Source organism: Myotis nattereri, assembly GCF_964212035.1.
Source record: "Myotis nattereri genome assembly, chromosome: 2".
Lineage (NCBI taxonomy): Eukaryota > Metazoa > Chordata > Mammalia > Chiroptera > Vespertilionidae > Myotis > Myotis nattereri.
Genome location: NC_138076.1, coordinates 176,255,731 through 176,274,184, shown reverse-complemented (window position 1 = coordinate 176,274,184; position 18,454 = coordinate 176,255,731). Strand labels below are relative to the sequence as shown.

The window sequence follows — 18,454 nt, the reverse complement described above, 5'->3', positions numbered from 1 at the left end:
GGACTGGCAACTGAGGACACGGTTGTCTTTTTCAATTGGGAGGGAGTCTCAAGCTCCTGACTGTTCTGAAATTCAGTTCTGGGCGAGTCTCTGGGGAGAAACTGGACAGACAGGCATCAGTCGGAACTCGAGGGCGGCTTTCTCTCAAAGGTGCTTGAAGCGATTACTGCAGGGCACTGAGACCTGGGTCCTCTTAGGGCAGGGCTAAGGATCAGCCATAGCTGTTTGCTCCGCCCTGTTGATTCCCTGAGACCCCGTCCCACCCAAGCTGTGGGCAGAGGCCTTTGCATATGAATGGCCTGGCCCTTTGCAATCTAAAATTACCTAACAAACTGCAGCTAGGTAAGAGAGACCCAGAACCTCCAAAAGAAGGCCTAAGGCCCCACAGTACCTTGCATTGCTTCACAGCTGGGCCTCATCTGAGCACCTCCAAACCCCAAACAAAGAAGAGGAATCTACAGATCTCTCCGTAGCTCCCGCTGGGTAGCCTCAGGCAGAGGCTAAATTAGCACCTCTTTAGAGATCCAAGAGCCAGTGTACCCAGTGGTCAGAGTGGGACCATCCAGATTACAACTCCTCAGATACATAAGGGAAAAACTCAGGGGGCAGACTCGGTGAGCATCAAGCCCCACTGAAGCAAGTCTTGCCCCATAAGGGTGTCTCCAGCACAGAAGTTCTCCCACCATAGACACAGCTGAGTCTCATAGCCAATTGGCCCGGAGGTCAATTCCTCCCAGTGGTACCAACAACAATCAAGGCTTAACTACAACAAGACTGTGTAAAAAGCCCAAAGGGGTGCACCAAGAGTGTCCACCTCAGGTAATTGGGGAGGCTGAGCCACTGGGCCCTATGGGACACCTAGCACAGAAAGCCACTCTATCAACACAGGGAAGCAGCCAAAATGCAGAGACAAAGAAACAGATCACAAATGACAGAAATGGAGGAAAGCAAACTACTGGATATAGAGTTCAAAAACCACGGTTATAAGGTTTTTCAAAAATTTTCAAAAACCACTGATAAATTTAGTGAGACCCTCGATAAATCTAGTGAGACCCTCGAGGATATGAAAAAGGACCAACTAGAAATTAAGCATACACTGACTGAAATAAAGAATAATATACAGAGATCCAACAGCAGACTAGAGGGTCGCAAGAATCAAGTCAAAGATTTGAAATACAAAGAAGCAAAAAACACCCAACCGGAAAAACAAAAAGCAAAAAGAATCCAAAAATATGAAGATAGTGTAAGGAGCTTCTGGGACAACTTCAAGCATACAACATCTCACTTATGGAGGTGCCAGAAGAGGATAAGATATTGAAAACCTCTTTGAAGAAATAATGACAGAAAACTTCCCCCACCTGGTGAAAGAAATAGACTTACAAGTCCAGGAAGCGCAGAGAACCCCAAACAAATGGAATCCAAAGAGGACCACACCAAGACACATCATAATTAAAATGCCAAGAGCAAAAGACAAAGAGAGAATCTTAAAAACAGCAACAGAAAAACAGTTAGTTACATACAAGGGAGTACCCATACGATTGTCAGCTGATTTCTCAACAAAAACTATGCACGCCAGAAGGGAGTGGCAAGAAATATTCAAAGTGATGAATACCAAGAACCTACAACCAAGATTACTTTACCCACAAAGCTATCATTCATAATTGAAGGTCAGATAAAGAGCTTCACAGATAAGAAAAAGCTAAAGGAGTTCATCACCACCAAACCAGTATTATATGAAATGCTGAAAGGTATCCTTTAAAAAGAGGAGGAAGAAGAAAAAGGTAAAGATACAAATTATGAACAACAAATACACATCTATCAACAAGTGAATCTAAAAATCAAGTGAATAAATACTCTGATGAACAGAATAAACTGGTGAATATAATACAATCAGGGGTATAGAAAGGGAGTGGACTGACAATTCTTGGGGAGAAAAGGGTGTGGGGGGTGCGGGAAGAGCTGGTCAAAAATCGTACACCTATGGATGAGGACAGTGTGGCAGGGCAGTAAGGGCAGAGGGTGTGGTGGGAACCGGGTGGAGGGGAGCTATGGGGGGGGGCGGGGGCGGGGGAGAGGAACAACTGTAATAATCTGAATAATAAAGATTTAATAAAAAAAAGATAATGACTGGGTTCATAACCTGCTAATAAAACCATTTTACTATATTTTTTTTTCAAGAAATGATCATTTCAATTAAGATCCTCTATCTACTTTCTGAGCCTGTCTCCTTATTTTACATATGGAAAAACTGAGGTCCACAGAGTGTAGGTTACTTTTCCAGGTAACAGCAATAGTGGTCAAGTCAGGATCGGAGAGCTGGTCTTTATGCTGTGCTCCTGGTTGCTCCAGAGTGGAGCAAAGTTCATCTGACATTCATTCAGTCTGGCATTTGCTTAGCAAATACCATACATCCCCAATTCCAAGACAATGTTATCACATTTTAAAGCTCCCCTTTGACCTTTTCAACTTCTGGCTTAGAAGAATGGCAGTATTTTAAGAATGCTTTGACAAATCAAAGATCTGTCTTTCTCACTAGCTAAATCCACTACATACCTTACAGAAGGATGGCTTAGCTTTGTTCAACTTCAGGGTGTTTATTTTGGGTGGGAATGGTAATTCAGTTTGGCAGCACTGACAGTTCACACGCACTAACTGTTGTCTTGTAGTTTGGTATTATCCAGACTCTCCTTGTTTGAAATGGGACTTACTTATCAGGGATTCCTGGCAGTTGATACTTTTGCTGACAGAAAGCACATGGAACCCACTGCTTCAGTATTTGGTCCTGCATGTGAAAAACAGTTCCTACCTTACTCAACCACCCAGAAATATGAATGATAAGGGTGTATTACTTTATAGCACTACATCTATGAATAGAAGTCACTAGTTAGAAAGGAATTTGCTATTGTACCAACCAATAATTATTAGAAATTAATATATCCATTGTAAAGTATTATTTCAACAGCTAATACTTCAGTTTGTGGGAATCAGAGAATTAACATGGCTAATCTTAGGCAGAATTGATTTTTTTACAGTGTATCTCCTGAATCCTGAGAAATATTTACCTATAACTTTTTCCTATGTATAGCCAAATAAAGGTTTAATATGGAAAAATAACTCAAAACTATAAATAAAATATATCAAAACAATTATCTTGTTGAAAAGTAAAAGAAAATGAGCATACAGAGTAGTTACTCACTAAAAATTGATTATTAGATTTACCAATGAATATACTGGATATGTTTAATTTAGTGTCTACTGTTAAATTTGATTAAACAATGAGTTTATTTTCGGCAGGTATAATCCAACAGAAGTCTGGGTAAATATATGAGTACCTTGTAGGAAACTAAAACTGTATACTATGGTATACTAACGTTAAAATTTAAAAACCAGGTCCTAGACTGGGGGTAGGAGGCTGCCCACCCCCTCAGCAGGGGGAAGTGGAGAAGAAGATAAAACAGCTCTTCACACAAAGGCCGGATTATTTTGAAGGTCTGCACCTCCACTGGGCCCGAATGAGAGGAGGCAGCTGGAACTGTAATCTGTGTTTGAAATTAAGAATTTTTTCTGTTAATATGACTAGTAAGGGGTGAGAAGAATAGAATCTGAACTCTGTAGGTCTCTGAATAAAACTTCACATAGTTAGGAGGATTCAGGTGTTTTATCTGAAAGCAAATCAGTGATTCATGACTCATCCCTGGACCACTTATCTCACATGTTCCCGAATGTCACAATGAAAAAGAGAGAAAAAAAAAATCAAACACTCTGCATCTTACTGGGGTTAAAAGGAAGAATGGTATGTCTTTGTTAAGATGAATGACAGTGTGACTGAACCTTAAATTCATATGGCACACCAAAGAATGGACAACGCCAGATGATAAAAGCAGCTGCCATTTAGTGTGTGTGCTAGACATTATCGTAGGTACTTTACAAATATCATGACCTGTAACTTTCTTTTTTCTTTTTTTTTTAAATATTTTTTATTGATTTTTTTACAGAGAGGAAGGGAGAGGAGGGATAGAGAGTTAGGAACACTGATGAGAGAGAAATATTGATCAGCTGCCTCCTGCACACCCCCTCCTGGGGATGTGCCCACAACCAAGGGACATACCCTTGACCAGAATCGAACCTGGGACCCTTGAGTCCGCAGGCCGAGACTCTATCTACTGAGCCAAACCGGTCAGGGCATGACCTGTAACTTTCACAAAATTCTTGAAATTAAGGTTTGTAAAACTCTCATTCAGAATCCTGACCTGTGACTCTTGTTTAAAACAGAATTGCCTGCTTCTAACAGGATTGTTACTGGGCCCTCCATAGAAGGGCTGTGTGTGCGTGGCTACAGGCAGGTGTGTTGTCAGTTTGCCAGCACTGAAAGTTCAAGCTCAGGGAATGGTCAGCTGGCCTAGGCAAACGATGTGCTGATATGAAATGTTTGGAGTAAAAGGGTATAATTATTTCCACGACATGAAAATGGCAGACAATAATAGTGTTGGAGTAAATCTTTTCAAGACACTTTGTCAACAAAATAAGTAATTCTAAGAGGCAGATATATTTTTAATGGGGCCACTTCTACTGATAATAGGTGCAGTTTCATACTAATGCACAATTTACATGCACCTTGTACGCAAGACCTGCTGCCTATGGGACCAGTGTTAAAGTCCTAACCAGCACATTGAGACAGTGATCTCCTCAACGGTTTTTAAAAAACTGTGGGTGCATCTTCCTGTTCACCAACAATTACAGGCTTCCTAACACCATGTGTTGTAAATTGTGCGGGTAAGGCCCCCAGTAGTACCAGTCAATTAAGTACTTCCTCAGAGTCCATTCTAAGACCCAATAGGCACTTGATAAGACACTGGTTGATAAGGAGGCATCCTTCTTCCTCTTGTTACTTGAGATTTAGGACTGGGCTTTTGTTGAACTCTCAGCTGATACATATCAAACAGTTGGGCCTTGTCTGTGATTAACCCAGAGAAAGCTGCAGAGGCAGCCTGTGGTGGCACAGAACAAAAGGAGAGCCTCAGTTGAACTGGCAGAGCAATAGAAGTCTCCGCCCAAAGAAGGGCTTGCCTGTTATTCTGAAGTCAACATCAGATCCTGACGTATCCGCAACATCAGCCAAAGTCAACTGTTATATCTGCAAACAGAAGCAACATTGGGAGATAGAACAAAGCTCTACAACCTACACGTTTTGTTCTTCCAGGACAAGGAACATTAACTGAACAAGGATATGGCAGCATCTATTACACATCAAGAAACCAGAATGCGGAGGAGAAAATCTATCCTTAAGTTCTTCTTTCCTGCATTTTTGGATCTTCCAAAAGTATTCTGAATAGCCGACGCACCCAGTAATCATCTGGTTGGTAGGCAACAGTCATTTCCTCTTGGTGTAGCAGGCTGTTCAAGATAGAGTGCCAAGTTCCACTTATAATCAATTATAAACAGCAAATGAATTTCTAAAACATGCCCAGAAGCCACTGGAACTTGAGTAGACATTCTTGATACCTAAAGGGAAGGTCTAGGGGTGCCAGACTAGAATTGCTGAAGATGCTCAAGACCTAGAGTAGAACATATTCTGCTTCAATATCCTGCACCTCCAAGACAGGGGCAGATTCTAAGCACAGGAAAGACATCAGTGGCTTTATCCAAATATGTCAACTCACTCTTTCTTTTATAATGATTACTTTAAAAATTTTAATAATAGTCCTGATTATGATGATAGTTTTCAGGTTTTTTTTTTTCTTTTTTCTTTTTAAAGACTCTCAGTGCCAAAAGATATAGTTAGTAAAACACTACTTTAAATTGTAAGGTATTCACAGATTTTTTTTTTTTTTTTAACAGGAAGCAGCTTTTAAAAATCTCTGACAAAGACATTTTTGGTAATTTCTTTTTCTGTTCAAGACTCAACTCATTAACTAACTGATGAAGAAAGACAAGCAAATACAGTTTTCTTGATGTAATAAAAATTATTCTTCTGTTTGTTGAGTCTTCTTCCTCCATATTTTCTCTATTTTCTTTAATAATTTACACAGTTTGGGGCCTACACTAGGCAGTCACTATTTATGAACTGATAGGTAACATTTTTTTGACAAACGGAAATGTCATATCTTTTCTGTGAAGTACAACTTTTTAATCTGGGCCCACCTCCTTAAGGCCATGAATAGGATAGTGAAAATTTAGTCTGAGGTGTGCGAACCTTTGCAGGGGGTGTGTGTGGGGGGGTGGTGGTTGTTAGTTGTGCTGCTTGACAATTCCAGTAAGACACATACTTGTAGAAACACTGGATTCAGGGAGAGCAGAGAGGAGTTACCAGGTAAGCATGGCCATGTTTGTTTTGTTTATGTAATTTTTTTTGCTTCACTAATTTAATTATTGTTGAGAAATTTCAATATAATGACCTATACTCTAATTATCCACATTTTGTTGTTAAAATAATGGAAACTAATGGAAACTCAGCACCCGTAGTTTGCTGGTAAATGTCTAACCACTAGCTTTCTGGAGGCAGGGGAGCAGGGAGAGCTCTAATTTGTAGCATTTGCCAATTTCTGTGGTATAAATACTCCTCCATGGCTGATTTCAACCTACCAACATGATGCCACACACGGGAGCTATGAAGATGTTGACAATTGCTCTTGGTGGCTGTAGCACAAATCTGAGTGTGCCAATTTATTTCTCCTCTCCTAACCTGGATTTTACTACTCATTAGGCCAGGATAATATTTAAGAAAAAAGTTTATATTTGCATGAACGAATTGTTTTCCCTATTGCAAAATCTGTATCCCCTTTCAGTAAGTTCAGCCATGAAAAGTATATAATTCCAAAAGGATCTAAAGAAAGCACCAAAGCCCATGGTACATGCTGCTGTGGGCAGATGCTAATCCTATAAATAAACGATTTGACACTTGACAAAGATGGTATATCTGACAGTGTTAGTCTTTTTGAAGGATAAACTGCGCATGTTCTCCTATGTGAACACAATTTCGCTGTATCAGCTCCAAGTGGGCAGAACCAGAGTCGTTGCCTCAAGTTCATTAACAAAGCAAACATTTCAACTACAGGGCAGATTCACTCTGCACCACTGCTATATACAGACCAAGGGAACTGACGTATGCAGAAGTTTTTCTCCAAAGTAGATTGAAAGAATTTAGTGACACTAATCTAAGTCAACCGCAATGCCAGAAATACTACACATGTTGCTAATTCATTGTTGGCTCTCAACCCATTGGGGGAGAGGATACCTGAGTGAACTTGTAGCAATTAAGACATTTGCTAATATTTATGACCTTTTTATACAGCTAAGGTTCACTCTTCTTAGAATCATACAGCACCTGTCTCAAAATCTTTTTAGAGTAAGCTGGGGTCATAAATAACTCCTAAGCAGACATCTCTTATTGTCAGAATCTGAGAGTATTTGATTACAGGTTCCCTGCAGGTCTTTCTTACATTCTGATTCCTGTCTCCTGGTGGCTTTTACATGCATTCTGACAACCTCTACTCTGTAGTTGTCTCCAATGCCATCTCCTCTCTTGGAAAGATCTCCTATTTCATACGCTTCATCCTTTGTACCTTTTCTTTATATGAAATGCAGTACAGAGGTCCACTGGCGTAGAATTTTTAAAATGCTGGTACAATGTTCATAATGAGATGTGAACATGTCTGTAATTGGCCTACCTGACCTTGTGAGGTTGCCAGACTGTGAAGGGAAGAGGTTTTATCCTCATCAGCACAGTTTGTAGACATGTGACTAACATTAATGTATCCCATATGCTAATTAAGAGCTTTGGCTTTGGAGACATGCTTCCTGTATTAAATTTCAGCTTTGTCTCTTACTAGCTGTATGATGATGGGAAAATATCTCAATCTCTCTGAGCCCGTTTCCTCATCTATAAAATGGGGAAAATATACTTTACAATGGCTGCTGTGAGGATAAACTGAGAAAATCCTCATAAAGCATTTAGAACAATTTCTAGAACATAATAAATAAATATTAGCCATTATTATAATAAAGTAGATATACAGATGAAATAAGAACAGATATTTTAGTAAGCATATGCTATGGTGCTTAATTTCCCAGATTTTTTTTTTTTTTTTTATATTCTCCTCTAAAAGTAGTTCAAATTGGTAGTTTGGATTGACTATGTAAATGGGAGTGTATTCAGCTATTACATCTTCCCAAACCACATAGGTATTTTATTCCTCATTCACAGGGAAGACTATAGGAAGATATTTTTTCCTTTTTCTTGAATTTATTGGGGTGACACTGGAAGAGATTTTTAAGCAACATCTTTCTCTTTAGATTTTTACCGTCTCAATATATCTTTCCTATTGATATAATTATTCTTCTTTACCTAGAATTTATCATATTCCTATCCTCCCTACACTAGATAATATTAGTTACAGAAGAAGATACTCAGCTCCTTTTTAAAAATTATTAATATATTTTTATTGATTTCAGAGAGGAAGAGAGAGAGAGAGAGAGAAACATCAAAGATGAGAGAGAATCATTGATCGGCTGCCTCTTGCATGCCCCATACTAGGGATCAAGCCCACAACCTGAGCATGTGCCCTTGACCAGAATCAAACCTGGGACCTTTCAGTATGCAGGCTAACGCTCTATCCTGAACAAAACCTGCTAGGGCCATACTGAACTCCTTAACATGGCCTTCAGGGCCTCCAGAGTCTGGCCTTAGCCTATGTTTCCAACTTCTGTTTGATAACTTTCTATCACAAATTTGATATTTTTGCCCTGGCTGGTTTGGCTCAGTGGTTCGAGCACCAGCCTGGGACCAAAGGGTCTCAGGTTTGATTCCAAGTCAAGGGCATATACCTGGGTTGCAGGTTCCATCCTTGAGCTCTGGTCAGGGTGCATACAGGAAGCAACTAATAGATCTCTCTCTCTCTCTCTCTCTCTCTCTCTCTCTCTCTCTCTCTCTCTCTCCCTCCGCCCCACCCCTCCTCCAACCCTTCCATTCTCTCTAAAAATCAATGGAAAAAATATCCTCGGGTAAGGATTAACAACAACAACAAAATTTGACATTCTTGACAGACTCGGTTATTCACCATGTATCTTCAATTGCTCACTCATTCATTTATTCTTTTCATTCATATACTTTACATTTGCTTACTATATGCCAGAAACTTTGCTAGGTGTTAGTGATTAATGATTTAAAAAATGTGTATGCTTGCCTGCATTTGTCAAGAATGAGCCCAGCATGCAAAAGGAGAGGAAACAGATGAGATTTAAAAAAAAAAAAAAAAAAGAGTGAGTAGCAGGCATGCTGAAAGTCTGTCCCAGTCCTTGAGGCCATGGTTCCTGGTGTGATTTCTTCAATTCCATAGTGACTGTCAACATTCAGCCACCTGAGCCCAGGAATCCCAACTTGGCACCAGCCATTTTCAACAGAAAAAAGTCCTGACTGACACACTTGCCACATTAAGAACTCTGCTGCTCATGGTAAACAAAGGGAACTACAGAGAAATCTTAAAATACAAAATGTTTTTAAATGGATAAAAAAGCTTTAAAGGCTCAAAAATGCATTTAAAAAGCAGTTCCAGGGGACTGTATATGAGATGGATTTCAAGGGAGACCATTTAAGCACCTCTTATACTGTTGAAGAATTTTGTCCTTAGAGAATTCCTGACTATTGAAATAGTCCAGCAAGGCCCAGCTCACCTGGCGCCTCTGCCGCTTCTTTAGTGTCTTTCTGATCTCACTCAGCTGGCATGAATGGCCCTTTGTTCTGCATTCCTGCGGCACTGTACCTGGACCTCTGACGACACCACAGTGCACCAGAAGCCCCTGGAGGGCTTGCTAAAAGTGGATTGCTGGGCCCCACCCTGAGAGCTTCTGATTCCAAGAATTCCAACAAGTTCCAGATGCTACTGGGGGCCCCACTTAGAGAACCCCTGCTCTAACACATTCACTGTGGCAGTGTTCTACACCGTTTGCGCATCAGAATCCCCTGCTAGATGAAAAGCTCCTGAAGGACTTTCTAATTTTTCTTTGTAAAACTCTCAGAAGCTAACATACTGTATTACACAACAGTGGTATCTGATATGCATTACTAACTGTGGAAGTAAGAGAAGCATCTTACCATAATAAATTCCCTCAGTTAACACCCAGACTCCCTAAAAACTACAACAACAAAATGAACTCTGTAACTAGAGAAAAGATTGAAAGGCAGAATACATCTTGACTTCTTTGGGACTGCCTAATTTTTATTACATCCTCTATCTGATTTCTTTTAATCCTTGAACATAAAGGACAATGAATATTTCCAAATATGAGAAAGCTTGATATGCATGAATCTAGAGAAGTTAAGACTAGCATTTTTTCTTCCTCTTGCATGTGCTTCTATCCTCCTCCTCCTCCTCCTCCTCCTCCTCCTCCTCCTCCTCCTCCTCCCCCTCCTCCTCCTTCTTTTTCCTTTTTTTTTTTTTTTTGTTAAGTCTCACCCAAGGAAAATTTTTCCATTGATTTTTAGAGAGAGTGGAAGGGAAGGGGAGAGACAGAGAGAAGCAACTATGTGAAAGAGACACATCGGTTGGTTGCCTCTCTCATGCAGCTGGGCCGGTCCAGGGATCGAGCCTGCAATCAAGGTATGTGCCCTTGACTGAAATTGAACCAGAGACTCTTTAGTCTTTGGGCTGATGCTCTAACCACTGAATCAAACAGACGAGGGCTCTATTTCTTCTTGATTTAGTTGTCATCTGACAACCCAAGGGAAAATAACATTTCAGGCATTTTTTATCCCAATGTTAGGAAATGCTGATCAAAGTAGCTTCTTTGTAGGTTCTTATGGCAAGACATTCTGTCCTTTTAGGCAATGTTGCCTTATAGCTATTTAAAAACACCCAGGAGCACTGACCGGTTTGGCTCAGTGGATAGAGCGTCGGCCTGCGGACTGAAGGGTCCCGGGTTCGATTCCGGTCAAGGGCATGTACCTTGGTTGCGGGCACATCCCCAGTGGGGTGTGTGCGGGAGGCAGCTGATCGATGTTTCTCTCCCATCGATGTTTCTAACTCTCTATCCCTCTCCCTTCCTCTCTGTAAAAAATCAATAAAATATATTTAAAAAAAAAACACAAAAAAACCCAAAAAAACACCCAGGAAAAAATTTAACACTAGATTGCCCAAGAAGTCATTTTGACTGCTTTTTAATTTCAATTAGAAAAACAATTATGTATATAAGGACACAATGTCTTAGAATTTTGTGAATTTTTGTACAACATATAAATGCGTTTACCATCACATGATAACATACAAGTACATGATAAATTGTCGATACTTGATAAGTTGCAGTTGCTCAATAAGCTAAACTAGTACTTGTTATTTGAATCTTTATGCAGTGATACTTGTTCTAATAAGTTGTTTATTTTATTTCTTTTGCGCCCTAAATTCATGAAAGAAATGTCAAATAGAAGTGAGTTATTGGAAAAGCTAAGGAACATAAGTGAAGAGTGCTCCGATATTATTCTTTCACAATGCAGTCATTTCGACTGCTTTTGGGCAATATAGGGATATACTAAATGTCAGTCTTTCTAGTGTTAAACAAGAAGGTGAAATCTGTAAGACACTGAATAAGACATGTGGAAAGATATACCGCACTCCTGCGGATTGGGACAGCTGATATTGTTAAGTCCACACTACCTAAAGCAATCTACAGGCTCAATACAATACATATCCAAATTTAGCGTGGCTCAGTTGGTTGGGCATCATCCTGTGCACCAAAGGGGTGTGAGTTCAATTCTTGGTTGGGGCATATGCCTGGGTTGTGGACTTGGTCCCTGGTGGGGAGTGTGCAGGAGTTAGTGATAGATGTTTCACTCTAACATTAATGTTTCTCTATCTCTCCCTCTGCCTTTCTCTCTCTCTAGAATCAATGAAAAAAATAAATCACATCCTTAGGTGAGGATTAAAAATCCCAATGGCACCCTAGCTGGTTTGGCTCAATGGATAGAGTGTCAGCCTGAGGACTGAAGGGTCCCAGGTTCGATTCTAGCCAAGGACACATGCCTGGGTTGTGGGCTCGATCCCCAGTAGGGGGCGTGCAGGAGGCAGCCAATCAATGATTCTCTCTCATCATTGATGTTTCTATTTCTCTCTCCCTCTTCCTTCCTTTCTAAAACCAATAAAATATATTTTTAAAAATTTCCAATGGCATTTTTCACAGAAATAAAAAAAAATTTTATAATATGTTCAGCCATAAAAAAGAAGGAAATTCTGCCTTTTGTGATGACATGGATGGACCTTGAGGGCACTATGTTAACTGAAAAAAGTCAAGCAGAGGAAAGCAAATATTGTCTGATCTCACTTATATATGGAATCTAAAAAACAAAACAAAACTGAAATAATAGATTTAGAGAGCAGATTGCTGAAGGTGGGAGAGGAGTTGGGGGATGGAGGGTGTTAGCAAAATTTTTGAAAGGTGCCAAAAGGCGCAAATACAGGCCGTGGTTGGGTAGCACAGTTGGTTAGAGCACCCTCCCAATATGCCAAGGTTGCAGGTTTGATCCCCAGTCAGGGCACATACAAGAATCAACCAATGGATACATAAATAAGTTGAACAACAAATCAGTTTTTTTCCTTTTTCTCTCTCAAATCAATAAATAAGAAAAACATAAAAGAAATAAATCCTGGGGATGTAATGTACAGCATGGTGACTATAATTATAATTGTATTGCATATTCGGGAGTAAATCTTAAAAGTTCTCATCACAAGAAAAAAATATTCTGCAACTACATACGGTGATGGATGCTAGCTGGACTTTGTGGTGATCATTTCACAATACATATAATAACAAATCATTATGTTATATACCTGAAAATAATATAAAGTAGGTCAACTATACCTCAATAAAAAAATAAAAATAATAAAACACCAGGTTCAAAATTATGTCTTTTAGCCATGCCATTAAAGCAGATTTTTGCGAATTAAAAATAGCATGAAAACTGCTTTAAAACCTGTGAGATGGGGAAGGCCATTCTGCATGGACCTGTAGGTGTTCAGACCAGATACCTGGGTTCTCTATTGAAAATGACGTCCTCTCTCTTATGAGCTATGGTGGGTAGCTTCTGAAATCAAATGGGTTTGGAAACAATACTCTATTGATATCTGAACCGTTCTCATTGTCTCTACATAGTGGTTCTAGTAGTTAGAAAGATCTATATTCTTACAGCTTCCCCTTACCGGCCATAGGATAGAGTTTTAGACAGACATGAATGCAGTATTTAAGGTGCATGGAGAAAAAAGTGTGTGTGTGTGTGTATGGGTGGTGGGGTGGTGGAGGGGGATTGCAGAGTGGCATTACCTTAGGCATCCTGTGACATTGTAGAATATATCAAAATCAAGCAAACCATTCGCTTTGGGGTAGTCTCCTTCTGGCCACCCCGAATAGGGGATGATGATGTTCTCAGTCAGGATAATCAAGGCTTCTGTTATCATGAGATTCTTGAGTTTGTCACTAGAGGACAAATTCCACAGCAAACCTAGAATCAAAACAGTGCAGGATTGGGTCAAAAGAACTGCTGAAAAGATCAGTTAAGGCCAAACTTCTAGGGCTATGACTAGTTATAAACCAAAAAGGTAGGGCTAGGGAGACAGCCCCTTTTCCAATTGAAAAAACTTATTTAGAGGTAATTAGAATTCAATAGAAGCTGATCCATAAGAACAATTGAAAAACTGACAGATAGGCAGGTAGATAGATAGATAGAGAAGGGGGAGAGGAAGAGAGCTTATAATATAAAACTATGCAAATTTAAATTAATCAGGAATGTGAATGAAAGCCAGAAATCCTTACACATTTATTGTCACTTCTCTTAAGCCCCTACCATAAACTGAGCTCATTGAAATAATAAATTCTGAGCTACCAAGAGGGAGACTTGAAACGACCCTATTATAACTGACTTCAACGTTTTCAAAGGGTCTTATTTTTCTCCTTTAGATGCATGGAGAGAATACGCCACTGTGCAACTTCCACCTCACATTTGCCTCCCAATACTCACAGGAAGGGCCTGAGGAAAGCCTCCAACTATGCTTATGCCTGTCAACAGTAGGCTGATCAACATTACCAATTACTATTTATTGACTCTGACCCAATGATAGATTTTATGTCCTCCTGGAATTTATGCTGGCTACCTCACCTATTTCTTATATTTATAGTTTGGCAACGAAGGAGAGACAGGAGTATTTTATCTATCTGAAAACTTGTATGGCCTGAGAATTGGTCTAAGACGGGTACCACATTTGCTTATTTAACTTTCCCTTTCTTTCTGAACTCTCTCCATCCCATACCACACACCTATTAAAGAGAGAAAGGCCATATAAACCAACTCAGGAAAAAGTTAAGATAATAAGACGCTGTACTTTCTGGGCCGTTGTGAGACAGTCTGAAGCTGGGTAGTGAGAAAGAATACAAAATGGTGTATACATTTAGGATTTGTTTTCTTATAATTTTTTTGCTCAAATACTTCTGATTCAGTGGAAAGACTACATACCTATTGCTTACTATTCCAGTGACTCTCAGAAGGTATAAAGTTGCCTGGCCATCTTTCATACCCTCAGTAAACTTCTTTAACTCACTAGCACCCAGGAAAGGAGAAAGAGGGGGAACAGAAAGAGAAGGGATCTTCATTTTCTTTCCCATTCACTCTCCTACTGCCCAGTCAATAATGCCTATGGGTTAAAGCAGCGGTTCTCAACCTGTGGGTCGTGACCCCTTTGGTGGTCGAACAACCCTTTCACAGGGGTCGCTTAAGACCATCCTGCATAGCAGATATTTACATGATGATTCATAACAGTAGCAACATTACAGTTATGAAGTAGCAACGAAAATAATTTTATGGTTGGGTCACAACATGAGGAACTGTATTTAAAGGGCCAGAAGGTTGAGAACCACTGGGTTAAAGTTACTGCTTTGTCTGAATGAAAGGAAAGAGGAAGCATAGTAATACAGGGCAGTCTACTTTATGAATAAAGCAAAGATGGCGGTCTTGACTGAATTATGTGGTGATATCATCTCCTCTAACATTAATGACTGAAATAAGAGTCTGTGCAGTTAAAGCTTGGTAATTATTCAACCACACTTGTAGTTGGCTCATCAATTAGAACATGCTAGGCTTAGTGTTTAAACAATTTACTTTGGCTGTGTACAAGTGACTAATTTCTAAAACAATAACCAAATTTCCACTGCAACCTACACTTAGCTTCCATTAGATACGGCGACACTGGGTCTCAAGTCTTGTAAGGACTAGAATTCTGGCTTATGAAGAGGTCTCTTCCTGATCAAACTAGCATTGGAGTTAGTCATCCTCGGTGTCCCACAGCCACAGGTTTTGCAACACAATGACTTCATTCCTCCCACTTCACCTTAAGAGGCCCTGGAAGGGCAAGAGACAGAATAAAACCCCAGGTGGTTGAAAACAATTAAAGGCAGGTCTGAGGTAGAGTTTTGGTTACTAAGATACCAAAGAAAGTTAAAAAGAGAAGGGGAAAAAGCTTCCTGTTCTAGATAAGCAGCCAAGTTAAGAGTCTCTGCTTGTGGTGATGGTAGGAGACTTGACTTGCAGTGGTGAACACACAAGACAATATACAGATTGTATTATAGAACTGTACACTGAAACCCATTTAACTTTATTAACCAATATCACCCCAATAAATAAATAAAAAAGAGTTTCTTCCTGCTAGAGGCTTAAAAGTGTGAAGCATAATACTTTCCTTTTTATTAAGGACCACACAGGGCACGCAAAGGAAAAGTACACCTACAATAAAACCCAGGGAAGATTAATTTGAACAAAGGGAGTGGAATTTCCTTTCCATGTCCTTTATAGCTTGACATGCAATTATTATTTCTATGCTATTTCTATGGTTTGGGATGTTTCAGTACACATAATTTTTGAATTTTTAATGTAGGGTATTGTACAGAAATGTCATGCCTGCCAAATTTCTGTAAGGCACGAAGCTAGGAAGAGCTTAAATGCTGAAAAGAGATGCAAGATTATACACACTTATAATACACCCTCACATATATACACACAAATCCAACAAATGATCCCTTACAAATTGGGAAAACATGTATGACAATATGAGACAAAGAGTGAATACTCTTAATATATATAGTTCTTATAAATTATTAAAATTCAATGCCTAGTAGAAAAATTAACCCCAAGTTAACATATACTAGAGTCTAATATACATAGGAATGCATGTTCTCCAGTAACTGAAGAAATGCAAATTCAACAGTGAAAAATCATTTACAGCAGGTGAAACCAGAACCAATGAGTGGAAATGATTGGGAAGATTTCTGGCTCCCTAAAAGCATAAGCTTCTAAGAGAGCACTGAAAACAACAGAAAGATGTTTGTAAGATCCTCTCCATCATTGGAGCTGATAAAAATGAGCTCATCTTTTACCAAAATATTGACGAGAGGGCTTTATTCTGAAACCAGTGTTTTAGACTCAACTAGCAGTTTCCAAATGAGCCCAGTGGCAAATCAGAACCATATATTCCTGGGTTACACACCAAACTGACTGAGCCAGAATCTCAGGATGAATTCCCGGAATTCATATTTTCAAAATGATTCCCATTTCTGGTATTGGGAAATTAGTGGACTAGATAAACCTGAATATCTATTCAATGATCTGATTCTATACTCCCTGATATAATATTTAGAGTTTAGGTCTTCATTTGTCTCACCTTGAACTTCTGGGTAATTTATTCATAGTGCCTAAATTTCAATTATTATAGTTCTTTGTTGTAGCTGGTCTGCCTATTGTTTCTATCACTAAGCTCTCATTCTAGCCGAAAAGAAAGGGAAGTGGATTCTAGTAAGAGATACACTTTGAATAGTTAGCAATTATGATAACTGCATTATCTAGAAATTTATTGTCAACTATGATATTTGCAAAACATAGCTAACTAGTGATCTGTAAAGGGATCTTACAGATATTACCTATATTTTAATATCTTACAGATATAACTGGAAGTACAGTTATTTCATGACATGATATTAAAGCCTGCATTATAATAAGGTAGCAAAATGTGAGAATTTTATGGTTAAATGAATCCTTCTCTTCAGTGCAGGAGATGGGGAGCGGGAGCAGGAAAAGAACTGACTGGGGTTTTTAACTTTGTTTGTTTTCTGGTTTTGTTTTTTTTGGTTAATCCTCACTTGAGAATATTTTCCCACTGATTTTAGAGTGGAAGGGAGAGGGAGTGACAGAGAGAAACATCGATCAGAGAGTGACACATCGATTGGTTGCCTCCCTCAGGTGCCTGGACCAGGGCTGGAGATCAAGCCTGAAACCCAGGTGCCCTAGACTGGAATCGAACTTGGGACCCCTCAGTCCATAGGCCAACACTCTGTCCACTGAGCCAAACCTATTGGGGTTTAACTTTGTTTTTCGAAGTGATCACAGAGCATGAGGATTTTTTAAAAAAAACAATCTCCTTTGCAAGAATATACCCTTCCTTTCACCTAAATTTTATAAATTTTACCTGGGATATTACATTACCACAAAGGCCATTTATTCCAAGTTAAAAATAAACCCAAGGTATCTTGTTGCACATTACAAATGCAGAAAAAAAATAACACACAATTATTTAAAGAAGGTGCACAATGAATATTTTATAGAAAAATGGTTTTCATATCTTATGAAAATACAGCAATCCAAAAAAGTATTTCTATAAAATACACAGAGGTTAAAATAAATTTTCAACAAATTTCATTGACAGTCTTCCCTTGACTCTTCCTTGCCATATGCAGAAGGGGGACAAGAATCCCCTAAATCTTAACACCTGTCTGTTTTAATCCAAGGCAGAGACCTACACACTACAGCCAGTGCTCATTCCTCAGTGACCTTGAAAATGAATCTCTGAGACTAGTATGTACTGTTCTCATTTCAATCAAAGTACACTACCACACTCCCTGGTAAGGAAGGGGGAACCATCTCATAGGGGAGAGATCTTTGATCCTGAAGTCTTTTCATTGGAAGAGGGAAGAACTTCTCTCCGAGGCTGGTACAGAAAATGCCAGAAAGGTCAGTGAGTTGACATTCTCTATAGGGAACAAAGCTCTGATAGAGAGAGAGAACATATAAATTGACGGTTCTATTAATAACTTGGTTAGAAAAATCAAGGTCTTATCTGCAAACACACCTGATTCTCTTATTTATGTATAATTCAAATATTCCCAGGCCATAAGTCTGGTTTTGTAAAATATTTGGCCAGACATCCAGAGTTGTTGAGAATCTTACATGAGCACCACAGTGTTATGGCAATAAACAGACAGGCAAGAAATGAATGACAACCTCACATTAAAGATGCAAAGGTAGATCAGAGAAGCCCCTCCCTTCCAAACCAAGGGGGAGGGGCTGAAAGTAAATAGAGGGATGGCTTTTGAAAATACTTCAGAGAAGTGATACTTGGGACAGCTATGGAAGGTTTCTAAGTGCAGAGCAGGA

At 39.3% G+C, this 18,454-nt stretch overlaps 1 protein-coding gene across 1 annotated transcript in view; it reads right to left on the bottom strand.

Moving 5' to 3' along the window:
* PKP2 (plakophilin 2) overlaps positions 1-18,454 on the bottom strand; it is a 78,013-nt gene that overhangs the window by 20,995 nt on the left and 38,564 nt on the right. Inside the window, exon 6 of the mRNA XM_081083680.1 lies at positions 13,306-13,483. Within this exon, the coding sequence (XP_080939806.1) occupies positions 13,306-13,483 (178 nt within the window). The remainder of the gene's footprint in view (positions 1-13,305; positions 13,484-18,454) is intronic.